The 17,083-nt window shown below is 44.0% G+C and overlaps 1 protein-coding gene across 9 annotated transcripts in view; it reads right to left on the reverse strand.

Moving 5' to 3' along the window:
* prkag2a (protein kinase, AMP-activated, gamma 2 non-catalytic subunit a) overlaps nt 1–17,083 on the reverse strand; it is a 115,880-nt gene that overhangs the window by 44,371 nt on the left and 54,426 nt on the right. For 2 of the 9 annotated variants that reach the window (XM_064332569.1, XM_064332566.1), the window contains exon 1: nt 12,802–13,348. The exons of the other annotated variants lie outside the window; for them this stretch is intronic. In XM_064332569.1, the coding sequence (XP_064188639.1) occupies nt 12,802–12,895 (94 nt within the window). In that variant the 5' untranslated portion in view covers nt 12,896–13,348. Of the gene's footprint in view, nt 1–12,801; nt 13,349–17,083 lie in introns of those variants that run through there. 9 annotated transcript variants of the gene reach the window in all.

Genomic DNA, 17,083 nt, shown 5'->3' on the forward strand with positions numbered 1-17,083 from the left:
CTAAACACCAGGTTAAACAAGGTTTCACACATAAGTGGGATAACACCAGCCTTAGCCTTGGGCTTCCGTCTGGCTTTTCAGGGTTAGTTCCAGAAATTGGCCAAAACACTCTGGCAAAGTTTGCAGTGTGAAATGGGGTCAAAGTGAAATACGTATGGGATACATGTGTAACTGTGTATGTTTTTTCCATGGCGCTTTTTAAATGACAAAGTGCTTTTTAAAACAATCCAGGATACCGTTTCTCAAAATGTGCAACAGCAATGCTGCACTTTGGATTTAACCAAATAACATTCCCGCTCACGAATCTACGCCCGAAACAAACAGCTACACCTCAGTGGGGCACCTTTGTTTGGTGGGTTGGGAGTAAATCAGCAGAACCAGGTGTGGGATGTGTGTGTGAGGGGGTGGGGGGTGGGTTTGTCAATGGGAAGGGGAGTGACAGCTGGATATAAGAGTAAAGGAGTAAGGGCAGATTCCTGAGCGTAGCTCCCAGTTGGAGGTGTGAGATTGCTCAGGGAGCATCTATAAATGAGCCCCGCTCTTTGACACGGCGAGTCTGGGTTGGAATGGGTCAGAGAACACCTTGTGGGATCACAGGAATGTGGCCATGAGCTTGTGTCCCCATGGTGGCATAGAAAAGCGTGCCAGGTCCCTGAGAACTTGACGTCACCATGCCACACTGAGCTGAAAGAACTGCCAGGTGGAGCAGGTGATCATCAACTAGGGTGACCACTGGGGATCAGCAGGACAGGAAAAAAATGACTGGACAGGGGGTACATAAATCAAATTGTTTCCTGCCAATGTTGTGTTTCAGATTAGGTAGTTGGTGCCACGGGGTGCATTCTCAACATTATTTAGAAATACAACATAGGAAGGAAACTTCCTCACAGAAGGAAATTGGTGAGCAGGTATCTTTCACAGCAACTGGGAAACACCTTTCTAAAAAATGGATCTGCCTGACGAAGACTAATGGCTCAGTAGTCTGAAGGACCAAGCAGTTGGAGGTGAAACCCCCTCCCCCTTGAAAAATAGCATGTTGGAGACAAAGAATGTGGTTCAAATAATTACAGCAGTACACACCCTGTATCACTTGTGAGTACATCACTTATCACTTCCTTGTGACATGTGCAATTCAGTGATATGGCTACAAGTCTGGGGCTCTAGGGCTGCAAACAAAGAAATGAAAATGGAGGCACCCATCAGGATCCACAAATCAAAGCATGGCTGTTTCATAATCCCTCATCGAGCTTCAGTACTCATATTCCATGTTCCTTCATGATAAGAGCTCTGTACTCCTGAAGCACATCCAAGATCTCAAGTAAAGAGACATGAATGGAAAGCCATGTGATCAAAAGCAACACAGGATTTGGCCTAATTAAATGTCTCAATGAATGTTCAATGATGCTTGAAAATCACTTTCAAATTAATTCAGTCCAAACAGTAGTGCTTCTCATAAGACAGGTGAGTTCATAGCAGCATAGCAGTAACTGGCTATCATACCTAAAAGGACAAAACCAGTAAACCGAGATGCTGCATTCTATACTGTATTTTATTCCTTTGCTTATCAGAAAGACCTGTTCCGAAGGATGGCAAATGGCAGCATCCCGATGGGATTCAAAAATGGCATCCATGTCCCTGAAAATGAATGAAAGTAAAAGAGAAAGAGGGAGAGAGAGCTAGAGAGCAAGAGGGAGAGAGAGCTAGAGAGCAAGCCTGCCCAACCCTAGCTCACAGGATGTCAGAGAAAAAGAAGCTGTGCTGGGTTACATATCCACTGGCTTTGCTTTTTTGAAGTGAAGCACAGGGTTCAGGAGCTTCAGACACAGGTCCTTGTTTGAACCAGTATTTTCAAGGTTAAAATGTAACTCCCCCAGGTTTAAACAGGCACAGCTGAGACCCCGGCTATGACACTACTCATCAGGGAAAATGCAGGGCGGTGCTTTAGAAAAATACCAAACAAACATATTTACTTCATTCTGCAGGCAACGGCTCAGAGCAGAACAGAAAACGGGCTCTCTTGACCAGAACAGCAGTAAGGGAGGCAGGCAGGTTCAACATACTGGATCCTGGGAAGCCTACATCAACATGCAGCATTTGAAGTGTGCTTGCAGTGAAATTTTTTACAGGAAGGTAAACTGTCTTTGTGGGAAAAAACACCAAATGGCCATATATTTTAACACATATACAGTATATGTCCTCTTCAAATAAGTCTTTGCCCAAGTCCTTGCAAAGCCTTTATGTATGTAATTTGGTGGTTGGTTAACTAGATTATTAGTCACAAGTGTGTGTTGTGTGTTCATTTCTGGGGTTGGGCACTGCAGTTCTGTAGTGGAGTAATAGCACCTGAATTTACTTCAGTGAAATATTAAGCAGTATGTGAATAACATTAACTAAAACATATGCGTATTTGGCAAGTCGCTATGAAAGAAAGCAATAGAACAGATAAATATTGTACAGTGCTATACTGTGATTAACTCCCTGAGGCCTTCAGGTGAAGACAACCAAAACTGATATTCAGTGAAAACCTCATCTATCAAACAATGCTCCTTTTAATTATTTTTCCAAAGCCCTAAAGCCTATACAGGCATGTCTGTTCTTGCCCAAGGAGACCATTAATTGAGGTGAATTATTGTATTCATGGATTCAGGTTTCCTGTGGGGTACACAGCCAGCAGGTAGGCCTGAAGGGCAACAGAATCAAATCAGTGGAGAGAGAAACAGCCTGAAGCGGAGTGAACTGCTGTTTTATGGTGTGTGAAATAGTGCTCTGTGCCGCATTCAGCGTCCTTTATTAGCTCTACTGCGATGTCATTAAAGCAGTGCCCTGCATTCTGTTCAGCCCCAAGCTTTAATATCAGCAGCAGAGAGGAGAACAGCAGCAATCTATTATTGCAAGACATCACAGTCCTCATGCTGCTCCTACCAGGAGTGTGATACAAGCTTATAGCGCCACCTAAAGGAGTCTACAGACCACTGCTTGTTCTTTCATACTAGGAAGCACAACCCAGCACCCTAGAAACAAAGTCTGTCTGTAACAACCAATTTAGGGTTGTCATGTTTATCACATTGTGTGCCTGACCACAATACACAAGGTTCATGCTACGTTCAAAAAGTAATGAAGGTGTTGGATTTGAATAAAAAGTAAAGGTGTTGAATTAGAATCTTCAAGTGACAACTTAAAGTCAGGCCTGGCCTGGCATTAGCGTAGCTGGGAGAGAACTGTGATACAAGTGCTGCAAAACTGATGTACAAGATACTTTGGAAATGCAAAATCATTAACAACAAATCCCAGAATGCATTTCACCAACATGCTTTCATCCCAGTGCCGCAGTACCGAGGCAACTGATCTTCAGAAAAACCACAGGGACAGATTCATGTGTTTTTGTGTATTTCACTTCCTCTCACCACCCTCCTCCATTTTACATAGCTCAGAATGACTCAGATGGCACACTGTGAGTGAAAGCAGTACAGAGGGTGCCGTCGCAATCAATCTCTGTCTCACACTTCGTATTCGCACCTGTCAAAACGGTCAATGCAGCAATTTCTCAGAGAGCCCAGGCCAGATCAATATACAAAGTTTGTCTTTCGATAAAGTGCCCAATAACAAGGGCGAGGTCACTCCAAGCCACATTTCTGCACCACGCATTTAAAACTTGAAAGTAGGAGCACTGATATGCTTTGCCAAAACAAACCACATCACTCAATCCAGAGGAGTCGAGCACAAGTCCTGGAGATCTGCAGTGCCAGCAGCGATTTGCACTTTCCTTTCAATTAAGGACTTAGAAACAAGGTGTGAAAATTCCAATCAACGGCTTAAATGAATCACTGGTGCTGAAACACCAGAAACCAGCAGATACTGCAGGCACCCTGGACGGGTGACACCCTTGGCCAAGAATGATAGAGGCTAACATAAATGAGCAGTGCTCCACTCACAGACCGAGAGATATTCTTATGGAACAGTAGTTATAATGTATATAGTCTGGTGTTAAATTAAATGGATAGTTTACCTCATGGGATCCTGGATATTATTTGAGTTTTACATTGTTTTATTCACCCAGACAGTATATGTGTATGATATAGGATATTTACATACAGTGCTGTGAAAAAGTATTTACCCCTTCCCCCTTTCTGATTTCTTCTATTGTTGCACTGTCACACTGAATGGTTTCAGAACTTTAGACAAAATGTAATATAATTCCTTGTAATATAAGGGAACCTGAGTAAACAAAAGCCCCATTTAAATTTTATTATTATTTCATTTATTTAAGGAAAAGTTATCAAACACCCATATCACCCATGTGAAAAAGTAATTGTCCCCTTAAACTTGATAACTGGTTGGACCACCTTTAGCAGCAATAACTTCAACCAAACGCTTTCTATAATTTGATATCAGTCTTTCACATTGCTGTGGAGGTTTTCAAGCATGGACTGCTTGTGTCAGGTCCTGCCACAGCATCTCTACTGGGTCCAAGTCAGGACTTTGACTAGGCCACTCCAAAATTTTGTTCCTTTTCCCCCATTCAAATGTAGACTTGCCTGTATGTCTTGCTGCACAACCATTGATGTTCCCCTTGGTTAGCAGTGGTTTCTGCTGTGCTACTCTCCCATGAATTCCATGTTTGCCCAGTCTTTTTCTTATTGTAGAGTCGTGAACACTGACCTTAGCTGAGGATAGAGAGGCCTGCAGTTATTTGAATGTTCTTCTGGGATCTTTCCTAGATGAGTTGTCACTGGGCCTTTAGAGAAATTTTGAAAGACCAGCCACTTCTGGAATGATTTACCACTGTTCCAAGTGTTATCCATTTTGAGATAATGATTCTCACTACGGTTCAGCAAGTCCCAGAGCTTTACAAATAGCTTTGTAACCCTTTTCAGACAAATATTTTTTAGCTGCTTTTTTTCTCATTTCCTGGAATTTCCTTTGATTGTCGTATACTGTGCTTGTAGAAACTTTGTGGGGACTACTTATTGGTAAGGTTCAATATGAGTGAGGATAAATTCAACAGGGCTGGCTGCAAACAAGCCTGGCTGTGTTCAATCAGTGGAATCTAATTATCAATGAAATAAAATTTGATTGAGTAACAAGGGGACAATTATCTTTTAACATGGGTGACATAACCTTTTTTAACGTCACTGTAGGTATCTGACAGAAGTGCCAGCTTTTTAATGGCTGGTACAGTGGCATAACTAGCAAGAAAATACTCTTAAGTAACTATAAAACAGTTTGTCCACAAATGTAATGAAAACATATTTTCAGAGGTAATTTTATATAATATTTTCACAATGATAAACAAAAATACAGATTTGTATATTGTGATTGCTACTTCTATTGTGATGCTAGGGTCAGGGGGGTGTAGGAGCCTATCCCAGCATGCATTTGGCGAGTGGCAGGATTACACACTGGACACACACACAGAAAGGCCCAAGCTGAGATTCGAACCCTCGACCTTGTGACAGTGAACGCACAATATTGCTGGGGCCCTCGGAGGATCTGTTCTGGAGGCACTGCACCGCCGTGCCGCCCCAAAAGTTCAAAAATAAGAAATCATTCTTGTAGAATAATCCGATAATACACACAAGCATAACCTCTGAATGCTCAAACGCTACAAGTGCATCTGCTTGCTTTAGGTGACAAACTCCCTAATGTCCCATCTGCCAGCTATTATAAAGTGTCTGTGTATATCCGCAGTATCCTTCATTGTACAAAAAACTGTCTGGGCCAATCAAATTAAAATTGAAATACTAAAAACTTCAGAAAATGAACTATCCCTTTAAGCAAATGTGTGTAGGTTGGGGAAATCTTTAAATAGCCTACTGGAATGGTATGCAAACACATATTGGTGGTCTTAAAACGCCTATATGCTTGGTTTGTGTGTTCTGTTGTGATATATTCTAAAATAAAAGCTAAAGGGAGCAACTTGTGTGGTCAAGGACCAAAATAACAGCTATGGCCTTTCAGGCGAAAAGGAGAATATCTGCAGCCAAAGAGATGACAGCTCTTCCCATTTCCTCTGTACTCCATTTCCCTCGGTTGGCTCTTTGCAGCCAAAGGCGAAAACTACAGGCTCAAAACAGCCTTTATCACCTCCTGTAATCGTCTCATTATCTCTTGTGCACAGGGCAGACTCATCATATGTACACACAATATTGCTGGGGCCCTCAGAGGATCTGTTCTGGAGGGATGAGAAAACAACAGCTAGCCCTGAAGCCCACGAAGACCGAGACAGCCATTAGTTGCGCCGTTAATGAAGAGAGATTCCTTATGGAGCCAAAGCTTAACATTTTAAGAAGGTGACAAATATAATTCACCCTCTAAACATGAAGTCACAAGGGCCCGGTCTGCTCATTGAGTTATATTATTTTGTTACCTTCCAGGCACACTTGTTCACAGTTGAATACACACAGTATTTACACATACTGTTTTCACCATACTGCACGCTGATAGGCTTTCATACCTCTTGAACCAATTCAGGCCATGCACTTAGCCGCTCAAGGGTAGATCAATAGTATTTACCCTGGGATTCAAACAGTCCCAGGTACCCAACTACCATGCCACTTATCCCATTCATTTTAAAAGTTCACACAGGGTCAAGGCCAAAAGAGGAGATTAGGTCATTGCACACACCAGCACTTGTCAGACCAAATATTTTCTGTTAAGAGCTGAATTAACATTATTAGAGTTGAATTAACACTGGATATTTTACTGTGTGTGACTGATTGGTTTCATGATGTACAAGTCAAATGTTACTCTGGGTGGCTGTAATCCTTACGCAAGATACACTTGGACCTGGAGAAGGTGTCCAAAGGTGCTGGTTACAGATACTCAATAGCTAGTTATGTTATTCTATAATATTATTTGCTCCAGGTAGAGGTTCTGTCAGGAGGGACTGCAATACAATACACATAAAACTGACTTAATTCAGCTAGATTATCATTCCACCAGAAATTAGCTCCACAACCAACACAGCTATGTTCTGTGCCAGTTCAATAAAACAGAACAGCTCAGGCTAGCCAGTGCCGTTTGGTACAGAAGGGGGTGCAGCCTCACTGCTCTGACACCAGGACACTGAGAAATCATTTATCACGGCTCTGCAATTTCTGAACCAACACCTACAAGCAAAACAATTAACTGAGGACACGGGAGAGAACATTGCTGGAGTCATGATGCCTCTGATGAGTGTGATTTTGAGAGGGCCTGCTAAATGGAGTTCCTGCCAGTCTGTGAAGGGAGAGGACAAGCTCATAAGTGAAAAGGACATTTTCTAAATCATCATTTTCTAAATCATAAACCATACTGAATCACTAGATCATATTTCTTAATGAAAAAATGAACTGAAAGTGCAAGAAATAGGCAAACACATTGCACATAACTAATCTCTAATGAAAGATGCTTTGATTTATGTATGGCTTCTGTGTGTGCACGTGCATGTGTGTGTGTGTGCATGCATGTATGTGTAAGAGTTTGTTCATGCATGCACTCAGGATTCAATATGCAAATTGTATGGTGTCCGTCCTACTAATACCCATATCTATATAAGAGAGCTCTGAGGCTGAGTGGATGCCTTCACTCAGGCAGAACAAATCGAGCCCCGATCAGGCTATAACCCAGACAGTCTGCAACAATTTTCCAACCCCTCCTCCCCTGAACTGACTGCTCACCGAGCAGCAGGCCTTGTGATTACCCTGCCTCAGGGTTGAAGCAGCTCTGCATCTCTGAACAATACCTAGAAAAGTCAATGCCTTTTCTCCAGAGTGGAATCATCCATAAAAGCCCAGCAAAGGCCAACACTCTCTGTAAATGCCTACCTGTGGCACAGCACAAAAACAAGAAAAAAAAAAGCCTTTGAGCCCCTGCATGAGCCAGATGCCTGTGGCTCTGGATCTGGCTTTCTGCTTGTTCAGTAAAGTGCCATTTCATTTTGAAGCGGGGGTAGAAGAACAACAGAGAAGCAGAATTAAAATGAATTTAAATGAAGCAGAGGCCCAGCAAAGGCCAAGCACAACCAAAGGCAACCGCCAGCTGGACGTCCTGCAGAAGGCTCAATCTCCAGCACAAGCACTGGGGGTGGAGGGGGCACTGGGTTTCTGGTCATGTACCAGCTCAGACTCCTGGATGCCATGGTGGGTAGGGGCGATGGCGCTGTGAAGTAGTGCCAGTTGGGCTGAAAAAAGAGCGGGCTCCATGGTGGATCAGAAGGAGGGGTAAAAGAACCTAAGCTATACATGACTCTACTGGCCCCACTCAGGAAATTCAAAGCATTGTCGCCGACTGCAATCCCTCAATAGCACCAATCACTAAAGACAGAAGGAGCGAGGGAGGAGGGATCGGCAGGAGAAGAGAGGACTGGCAGGAGATTAAGGAATTGGGGATGGTAGGAGAGGGAGGGCTTTTCAGGTGAGAGGTCAACCAGTGAGAAATTTGGTGGCAAAAAAGAATCCTGACAGCATAAGGGAACCCCAACTCCCAGCCACTGCACTCTATTATTCCACTGTACCCTTCAGCATTGCACTCTGCAGTATCGCTGCAACTGTAACCACTGCACTTGACTGCATCACAGAAACTGTAACCACTGCTTTATAACTGTACAATTGTAACTTTAACCACTTCACTCTACTATGTCACTGTACCCTTCGGCACTGCACTCTACTGTATCACTGCAGCTTCAACCAGTGCATTCTAACTGTACCACTATAACTTTAACCACAGTATTCCACTAGCTCTGCAACTTTAACCACTGCACTCTACTGTACCATTAAATCTTGAACCACTACACTCTACTGTCCCACTGAAAGTTTAACCACTGCAGTCTACAGTATCACTGCAAATTCATCCACTGCACAACTGCAAATTCAACCACTGCACTCGACTGTACAACTGCAACTTTAACCACTGCACTCTACTGTACAACTGCAACTTTAACTACTTCGCCCTACTGTACTACTGCAACTTCAACAACAACATACTGTAACACTGCCACATTCTTCAACAGGACTAATCTGCATTGACCAGGAAGGAACATTTTCAGGGAAGAAACATACATAGGGGTAGTTCTTCCTGCTATGGGCAGCTGGGAACTGTCCCACAGTGACACAACACTGGAAGCAGGCGCTTGGGTTATCTCCTGACATTTGGGCTGCCTAATATCAGCTCTATGGCAAAAAAGGCTTCCCAATGTGGCTCTTTCCTCTAATAGCCTCACTGCTGACACCAATCCCAGAGGATAAGATAAAGACATGCTGTCCCAGCATCAGAACTCGCACAGCACAAAACGACCCAAACAGGACTTCATGGGGAAGTGAATCAGGGCTCCATGTCTTCAAACTATTTCCTTTTCCTGGCAAATCTTACCACCATACAAAGGAAATCCAGAGCATTTTTTTGGTTCCAACTTCAATGCATTTTACTGAAACAATAACGGTATGTTGCATCTTTCTGAAGTTCTTACTTTTCAGTCAGTCTTAAATAATGAGGTGGAGATATTTAAGCAATTCTTCAAACTACAAGAGCAAAAGGGTTGTTCTCTCTTAAAATAAAAAACAAAAGAGAATGACCGTTTGAATAAATCAGCTGTTTTCCAACTAGCCCTACAGTATTGTGTATTGAAACAAACATGAGTTCAGGGTTCAAAGTTAAATTACCTGCAGGCGCCAATCAAGACATTTACAGGCACAAAGGACATTTAACTTCATAGAAGATTTTAATTATTCAAAGAACCACCCGGGGCGCCCTTTAAGGAAACGGTTCATGATGTCTTCCTGAGATGAAGCAGAGGTAACGTGATGCACCGTGCGGGGCGCAGGGGCAAGGATATCCTTACCTCTGTTTGAGGACACGCTGTACCAGAAATCGATATCACTCCCCACAGTGACAGGTACTTAGCTGAGAGTTCTCTGCATGATCACCTTTTTCTTTCTTTTTTTAAATAGTAGGTAGGTATGTTTTAATTAAGGACTTCAAAATGTGCTGCTTTGAAGTTTCTAAGTTTCTATTCTGGAAATGATCCAAATAATTGCAAACTGAAGCAGAAATGGGCTTAGAAGTATTAAAAGGAACGCTGCCAAGTTTGCCGCTTTAAAACTCATATCGTCTTTAGAAAGAATTCATAAAAGCTAAAAATAACCCTCTCAGCAGAAATTTGGGAAAAGCAGAAAGCTTGGAGCACGGAGCTCCACGCTTTTTATGTGAGTCACATTTAGAATGTTATTTGGGCAAAGCTTTTCCCTTCTTTTAAAAAATGGGATCATCAGCAAATAGATTTAAAATCTGTATCGTCTACTTGAGTCCTTGTCAATGCTTTAAAAATGAATATTCCTGAGGATACTGTGGTGGTTTGTGTTAACCACAGTGTGTTCTGAGAAGTGTGTTGTTGCAAGGTCTATTCACAATTTGCGGATGTGCCCTATCACTGAATGTGGATGTACAGAGGCTGCTTAAGGGCTGGGTGGAGTCCATCATTAATCTAAAATCTGGTTATCTTATTTCCTTGGTATTTTAGGTTGAAGAGGATGGATGGATGAGCTGCATTTTCAACGGAGTTCACCCCTGTGTACGTACTTGACTGTAAAGCTCATTCACAAGGTTTAGTTATGCAATCCTTATTTTGGATTCCTCCTTAGGCTACCCCTTTATTCGCCCACCTAAGAATGGCTGTGTTTTGAATACAACTGCCAATTCCAAAGTAGGAGAAAAAAAAGGAGGAAAGCAAATAAATGTTGTGTACTTTTTGATGTATTGTGAGTATTTAAATTGCCAAATGGGAGAAAAGGCTACAAATTATGAAAAGACTAAAAACAAATGAATAAAAAAACAGTGCACTGTATTTTTGTGAAGTCATTAAAACATAAATCCATAATTTGTGGTCCTGTGAGAAAAACAGCAGCAACCAAGTCAGTTATTTGTCCGCACAGCAAAATGAAGTACTGTGCGTCAAAACCACCCTGGCTTTCTTTCTTTCCCTGCTGCAGGGTGCAGGTGCTTTTCTGGGCCTGACTTGAGCTGAATTTCAGGAGTGTGATAAATGAGGTGACATAGCTCAGGAGGTACGAGCGGTTGTCTGGCAGTCGGAGGGTTGCCGGTTCGATCCCCTGAGTGCCCTGGGTGTGTCGATGTGTCCCTGAGCCAGACACCCCTAATTGCTCCCAACGAGCTGATTGGTACCTTGCATGGCAGCCTTTCACCGTTGGTGTGTGAGTGTGTGTGTGTGAATGGGTGAATGAGAGGCATCAATTGTAAAGCGCTTTGGATAAAAGCACTATATAAATGCAGTCCGTTTACCATTTACCATTTAAATGAAGCGGTGTGAGACTGTATGCAGGCTGTGCACCCGTGCCGTAGCCTGTGATGCGGTAAGGTGACGCTCGGACAGCACGATCGATCTGTCAACCATTCAACCATTTCCGGAAAAAAGGGCACATCTTGCCCTCGGAGAGGAAAAAGGGACGGACAGAGCACCACATCCTCACAAGGCTCGCGGGTACGCTGTCCAGCTTTCTGCAAACACTGCGAACGTTCCTGCAGCAGCGTGATCGCAGTGTGATCACAGCAAATATTCAGTCCTAAGGGTTCGATTGCCTCTGATAGCTCAAGTTACTTTTTGTCTGCAGCCTGAAGCATTTCCCGTTCCCTGCACTTCCCTATTTTTCACAACTGTTAAATCTGTTAAATCTTCATTTCTTCTGGTTATTTCTGTACCTGTATCCCAGTCTTTCTCTCTGACAACTTGACATGTCTCCTCCCGTTTATGGGTTCGCTTTAAACAAATGGTTCCTTTAAACTGCCAGAGCTGTGAAGCTATTTGCATTTAAATTTTTCTCTTGTAAATGTAATTTCCTTACATTCAGGACCTGGTATCCTGGCTGTATTGCTATGACTGCCATCCCCAGCAATCCAGACCACTCCAATCAAGGCTGTTTACAAAAAGGCAAAGCTGTGTGATAGCAATTGGTAATTTATGCACACAAAGTTCTTTCAAATAGAAAGAGCAGACTTCTTCCAGCCCTAATTACTGTAATAATTCTCTAAGCGGTGCAATAATTGTTCAATGAGATGCTACTGCAAGTTTCTCATCTAGTGCTATTGCAATATATCATTCACATCAACAGACTGGTACTGAGAGGCAATTAGAAGAGAATTGTGGCCATTCTGCGAGACTTGTTCTCTCTCTCTCTCTCTTAAATGTGAAATGCTTTGTTGCTGCATAAAATAAACAAATTAATATACAATGAAGCCAATAAACAAATGCTCAGGATAGACTTTGTAATCATAATGACTGTTGTAATGTTATATTGACAGATCTAAAAATAAATATTTTGTCTGCAACTATCCGATCTCTGTCTGTGTCCTTGTCTCAATCTCTCAGTGAGTAGCACTTCCTGTGAAATAGGTCAGTGACAGTTAACTGCTTGTGGGCTGGCGAGAACTCCCTTCATCAGACACTACGACTGCTTCAAATTCAGGCCAGCGGCGGCAGTCCATGGAGGGAAGTCAAGGGCAAGGGCTGATCATTATCTTTTTTCTGTGCCTGTGTCTGTGCCCCATTACTGCCACCCCCCCCTCCCCCCCAAAAAAAAAAAAAAAAAAACTTAAAAGAATCCTTTAAAGCATTCCAAGCTGTACTGCTGCCTCGCATTTACACTCAGCTGTGAATAGGTGTTTCAACACCTGCTCGCGAACCCAGGACAGCAAGGTTACAGGCGCAAATGCTGCACATATGACAAACGGCCACTAAAAAGAGAAGCTTCTCTCACTGAAACGCCACCCACCGGGTAACCCAGCCCGCCCCCCCCCCCCCCTTTACCGTACCGGGCAGGTTGTGGGGCTCAGACTGCCGTCTGCCTGTCCGTCTGTCCTGGTCCTTCCGCTTCTTGCTCCCGCGCAGGCTGCCGAATCGTTTCATTGGTCACAGCGGGTGGGGGGAGGGGGTAAGGGGTCAGACGGCGAGACCGAACATGCTTGGGGGGCAGCGGCTCCGTTCGTCCCCCCTTTCCCGAAGAGGACGGAAAGGCGGCGGTGGGGGGGGTCAGCGCAGGAGGGCCATCCTCCGACAGGGAGAAGCACAGCGAAGGCGAGGATGAGGATGCCGGATGTAGGGCGGGTGGGGGGGGGTGAGGATGGATCTCGATACAGCGGGTCCGGGACGTCGAGGGACAGAGGGAAGAGTTGCCGAGGGTCCGAAGCTGTCTTCTGGGAAGGACACGGGGACCGCGGTGGGACGGGGCGAGCTGGGTGAAGGGAGGGGGATGTCGCTATCAGAAAGTTTCCGCGCGCAGGACTCCCCTCTTTTCGATGGGCTCAGCTCGTTACGGCAGCAGCTCGGTTCCAGCTCCCGCTGCAGACTGTCAAGTACAGCTGTGCCGGTTGCCTCTTTAAAATAGCCTGCACGGCAGGAGACTGTAAAAGGAAACCACCCCGTGCACAGCCAATCTCCGGCAGCGATTGGTTCAGCATCCCCCCCCCTCAGTCTTCCTGTACCTCCCACTCTCTCTCCCTCGCTCTCTCCTTCCCCTCATCTCCCAGCCCTGTCATACTGCTTACTGAACTCAGTACACACACCCATGCATTCAAACACACCTGCACCTACACACACACATAATTTTGGAAGTGACTCATAGTACTGGATGCCTGATTATCTTCTGGCCTGATAATATGATTACAGACAGAGTAACAGAGACGGGCAGACATTCAGACAGTCAACCAACTAAGACAAATAGACAGAGTCGAGTTGTGTGTAACGGAAGCTCTGCAGAAATGCACATGCAATATGTACACAATTGCCTGAGGCTGCTCAAAGTCAGTGAAAGGCTAACAACATAACAGATTGTTTATGCAACGGACATAACTTAGGTCTGTAGCTCCTGTTAATTTAGAAAAAAAGGTTGTTCACAAAAAAAGAAAAATGCTTTTAAGAAACGCACAGAACAGTGCGCAGATGCGCACCGGTTATGGGCAGGGGGATTGTGGGTGGTCTAATGCCAGAGTCTAATGAGGACCTCCCCTACAGTCTGCCACATTCCAGGATGCTACAGAAACCACATATCATATTATTTACTGTAAACAAACAAACACATTAGCGATGATCACACACCCGCCTCTCCACCATACCCTTGTGCGCTTCACAAGCTTAGGCTAAGCCCCCTCTCCGTTTCCCAGGTGTGCCCTGTAGGACGGCCAGAGTCCTACTTGTGTAACAGCCAAAGAACAGCCAATATCCTCCCCAGTCAAATCACACAGGGCTACAAAGCTATTTCGCTGAACATGCAAACACAGATTATCCTGAAATGAGCTTTGGGCCATTTCCAAAAGACTAATTCAGTTTCAGTATATTTATGGAAAATTACTCCTTTAAATTTGTATGCTTGACTGGAGGAGGCGAAAGTACATTGAGGAGAGAGAGAGAGCAAGTGAGAGACAGACAGAGAGAGGGAGAGCAAGCGAGCAAGCGAGAGAGAGAGAGAGAGCCCATTTGTTCCGTTGCCAGGGGCTGTGGTTTAGTGCAAAAACTGTAGCTACACCAGTTGCATTCATCGCTAATGAATGAATGCTGGAGAACACTGAAGACAAAAAAATAAAATCAAAACTAATCTACACTCTTTCTCTCTCAAAAAGACCAAAAGTGTGGAAAACACCAGGGTGGTCTCATCTGGTTGAATGAAAGATCATCAGCCTCTCAGTCCAGTTCACTTGAGGTAGAGTCAGGCAGATGACTTTTCTCCAAGCAGCCTTCTTGAAACAGAAATCCAAAGAAAACACAAATAAAATAATTAAATAAACAGAAACCCATCCCAGTCCAGTTAGGTTCTGTTTCTACGTTTAAAGGGGAAATCGCCGGAGGGTTGGATATCATGTGGACACGGAGGCCTTGTTTAAGGCAAACCCGCATTGCTGGCAGAGACCTGAGAACTGACCGAAAGCTGAGACTGTGGTCATTGATTTCAGCCGCCGGCAAGCGGCTTTGGCAAACGGACCATAAGCCAATCGGATGGCTTTTAGAAGTGTGTGGACTTCTGAACGGTGCATGGGAATATCCATGCGCTGATAAAAAGAAAATTGTTGGCTTATTACATTACATTACAAGCATTATGTAATTTAGCAGGTGCTCTTACTCAGAGACATAGAAAACCTTTTTTTTAATACATTATCATCCATTTATATTGCTGGATATGTACTGAAGCAACTGAGGTTAAGTACCTTAAACCTGCAACATTCGGGTTAAAGGTCCAGTACTCTAACTGTTATACTTGACTGCATCCCATGGCACACGCCATCTCATTTTACGTGCCAGCAGCTAGATTAGGATGCCGATAGAGGTAGTACAGCACTGTAAAAGCAACTTAGTGACATGGACGAGCCTTGTTTGGAAAAAAATAATAAAATTAAACCAAAATGTTTGGTCAGCCATTGTCCAAGGTGAATTAATTCAATTATTCAATTTTATTTGACAGACTGCACCTCTTTAAAATAAACTTCAATGCCATTATCCTTCAATGCCAATATCATCACTGAACCACCACAGCCAACAAGCTTGAATTCATCGCTTAGTCAGTTGTAAGGGAAAACAATACCTATACAGCACCCCATGGTGAGTCCATGGCAGAAGTTTGGGAAATGTATCAAGTAGCTTTCGTAAGCAGTATCAATTGGCTTTGATTAATCACCTGTGTGTGTATCCTACACTCAGTCCACTGCCTCCAAAACAACCATCCGACTGAATGCACTCCGTTTCCCAAAACAAGCTAAGCTCGGCCTAAAAAACTGAGGAGCACACACAGAGCTGGATAATCCCCTCCAAAGCCCTCACCGGCTCACTGATTCCTTCAAAGTGGCAGTTTAGTGGGGAGGGGGAGAGAACAGCCACACTCGGAGCTGAAAATCAATTAGAGGGGAGCGGGAAGAAGCCAGGCAGGGTGAGCAGCTGCAGCGAGCGCTTCTTCACAAGCAACACCACTGCTGCTGCTGCTCACGCACTCCAGAGACTCCGCCAGGCCTCTGCTTTCTCTCTGAGGTGTGAACGTAATGAAAACCATAATGAGTAAAGAGTTTACCTTCGGATAATGGCCCTCCTTGGCCTGCACCATTTCCTGTCAACCACAAGGCTGAGAGCATAGCCCTCCTGACCTGTACCATTTCTGCCTAAACACAGGGTTCAGAAACCATTGCCCCCTTGACCTGTTCCTACCAACCAAATCTCCTCTCAATCTCCTACCAACTAAATGGTCAGAGAAAGGGGTTTCATTTGATAATTATAGCAGCATATATGCAGATAATATGGTAAGGTATGTGATAAATTATATCTTTATTATTTCAGTCATCTTCATTTGCATGCTCTTCCTAGTAGTAATGTTCACAGTGTCATAGATTATATGGTAAATAAGACAATACAGTTAGCCAGTTAGCTAGTTACAGAAGAGTTCAAGAGAACACATGGATATCATACAGGGGACCTGGTGTAAAGACAATGGAATTGTTTTTTACTGTCTATTCTGAGGAATTAATGTAAATGTTTTTTTGTTTAGTGTTCCAAAAAGCCTCTGTTTGTACTCAAGCAGTAGCACAAACAAAAGCGGACAGGGACCGCTATTTGGAGACGTGCCACAATGCGGGTCCCGGCCCAATTTAATAGTCAGATACACAGACAGGAAGTGAAGTCACGTGGACTTGGGGCTTGGCAAAGAACGATTTTCAGAAAGAACGAGTTTCCAGAGCCTGGTGGTCTGAATCTCGCAGGGACTGTGAGCAACATTTTTTAAGTTCACGGGTCTAGAGGTTCTGACCCCCGTGCTGGGCTAAGTATGCCAAGAGAAAGTTGATGGCACTCAAACCCAGCTCCCCTCACCCACGGCGCAGTGGGTTTACAGGGAATGATTGTCCCACGCTCCACTCACTGCAGCTGTGAGCACAGGGCACATGTGGGTGTGGTTAAGGCCCAGCTTACAGAAATTGTTGCCATGGTAAAGCAGATCAGTGCTATTATGGTAGAAAATCTACTCTATACATAAGAAAAACAGAAGCAGACTACCAGCATGAGGTGTGATATTATGGTTTGCCTTATCCATTGCCTGTTCGTCCAGAAGGATGCCCACTATAT

The sequence above is a fragment of the Anguilla rostrata genome, chromosome 4, assembly GCF_018555375.3.
Source record: "Anguilla rostrata isolate EN2019 chromosome 4, ASM1855537v3, whole genome shotgun sequence".
NCBI lineage: Eukaryota > Metazoa > Chordata > Actinopteri > Anguilliformes > Anguillidae > Anguilla > Anguilla rostrata.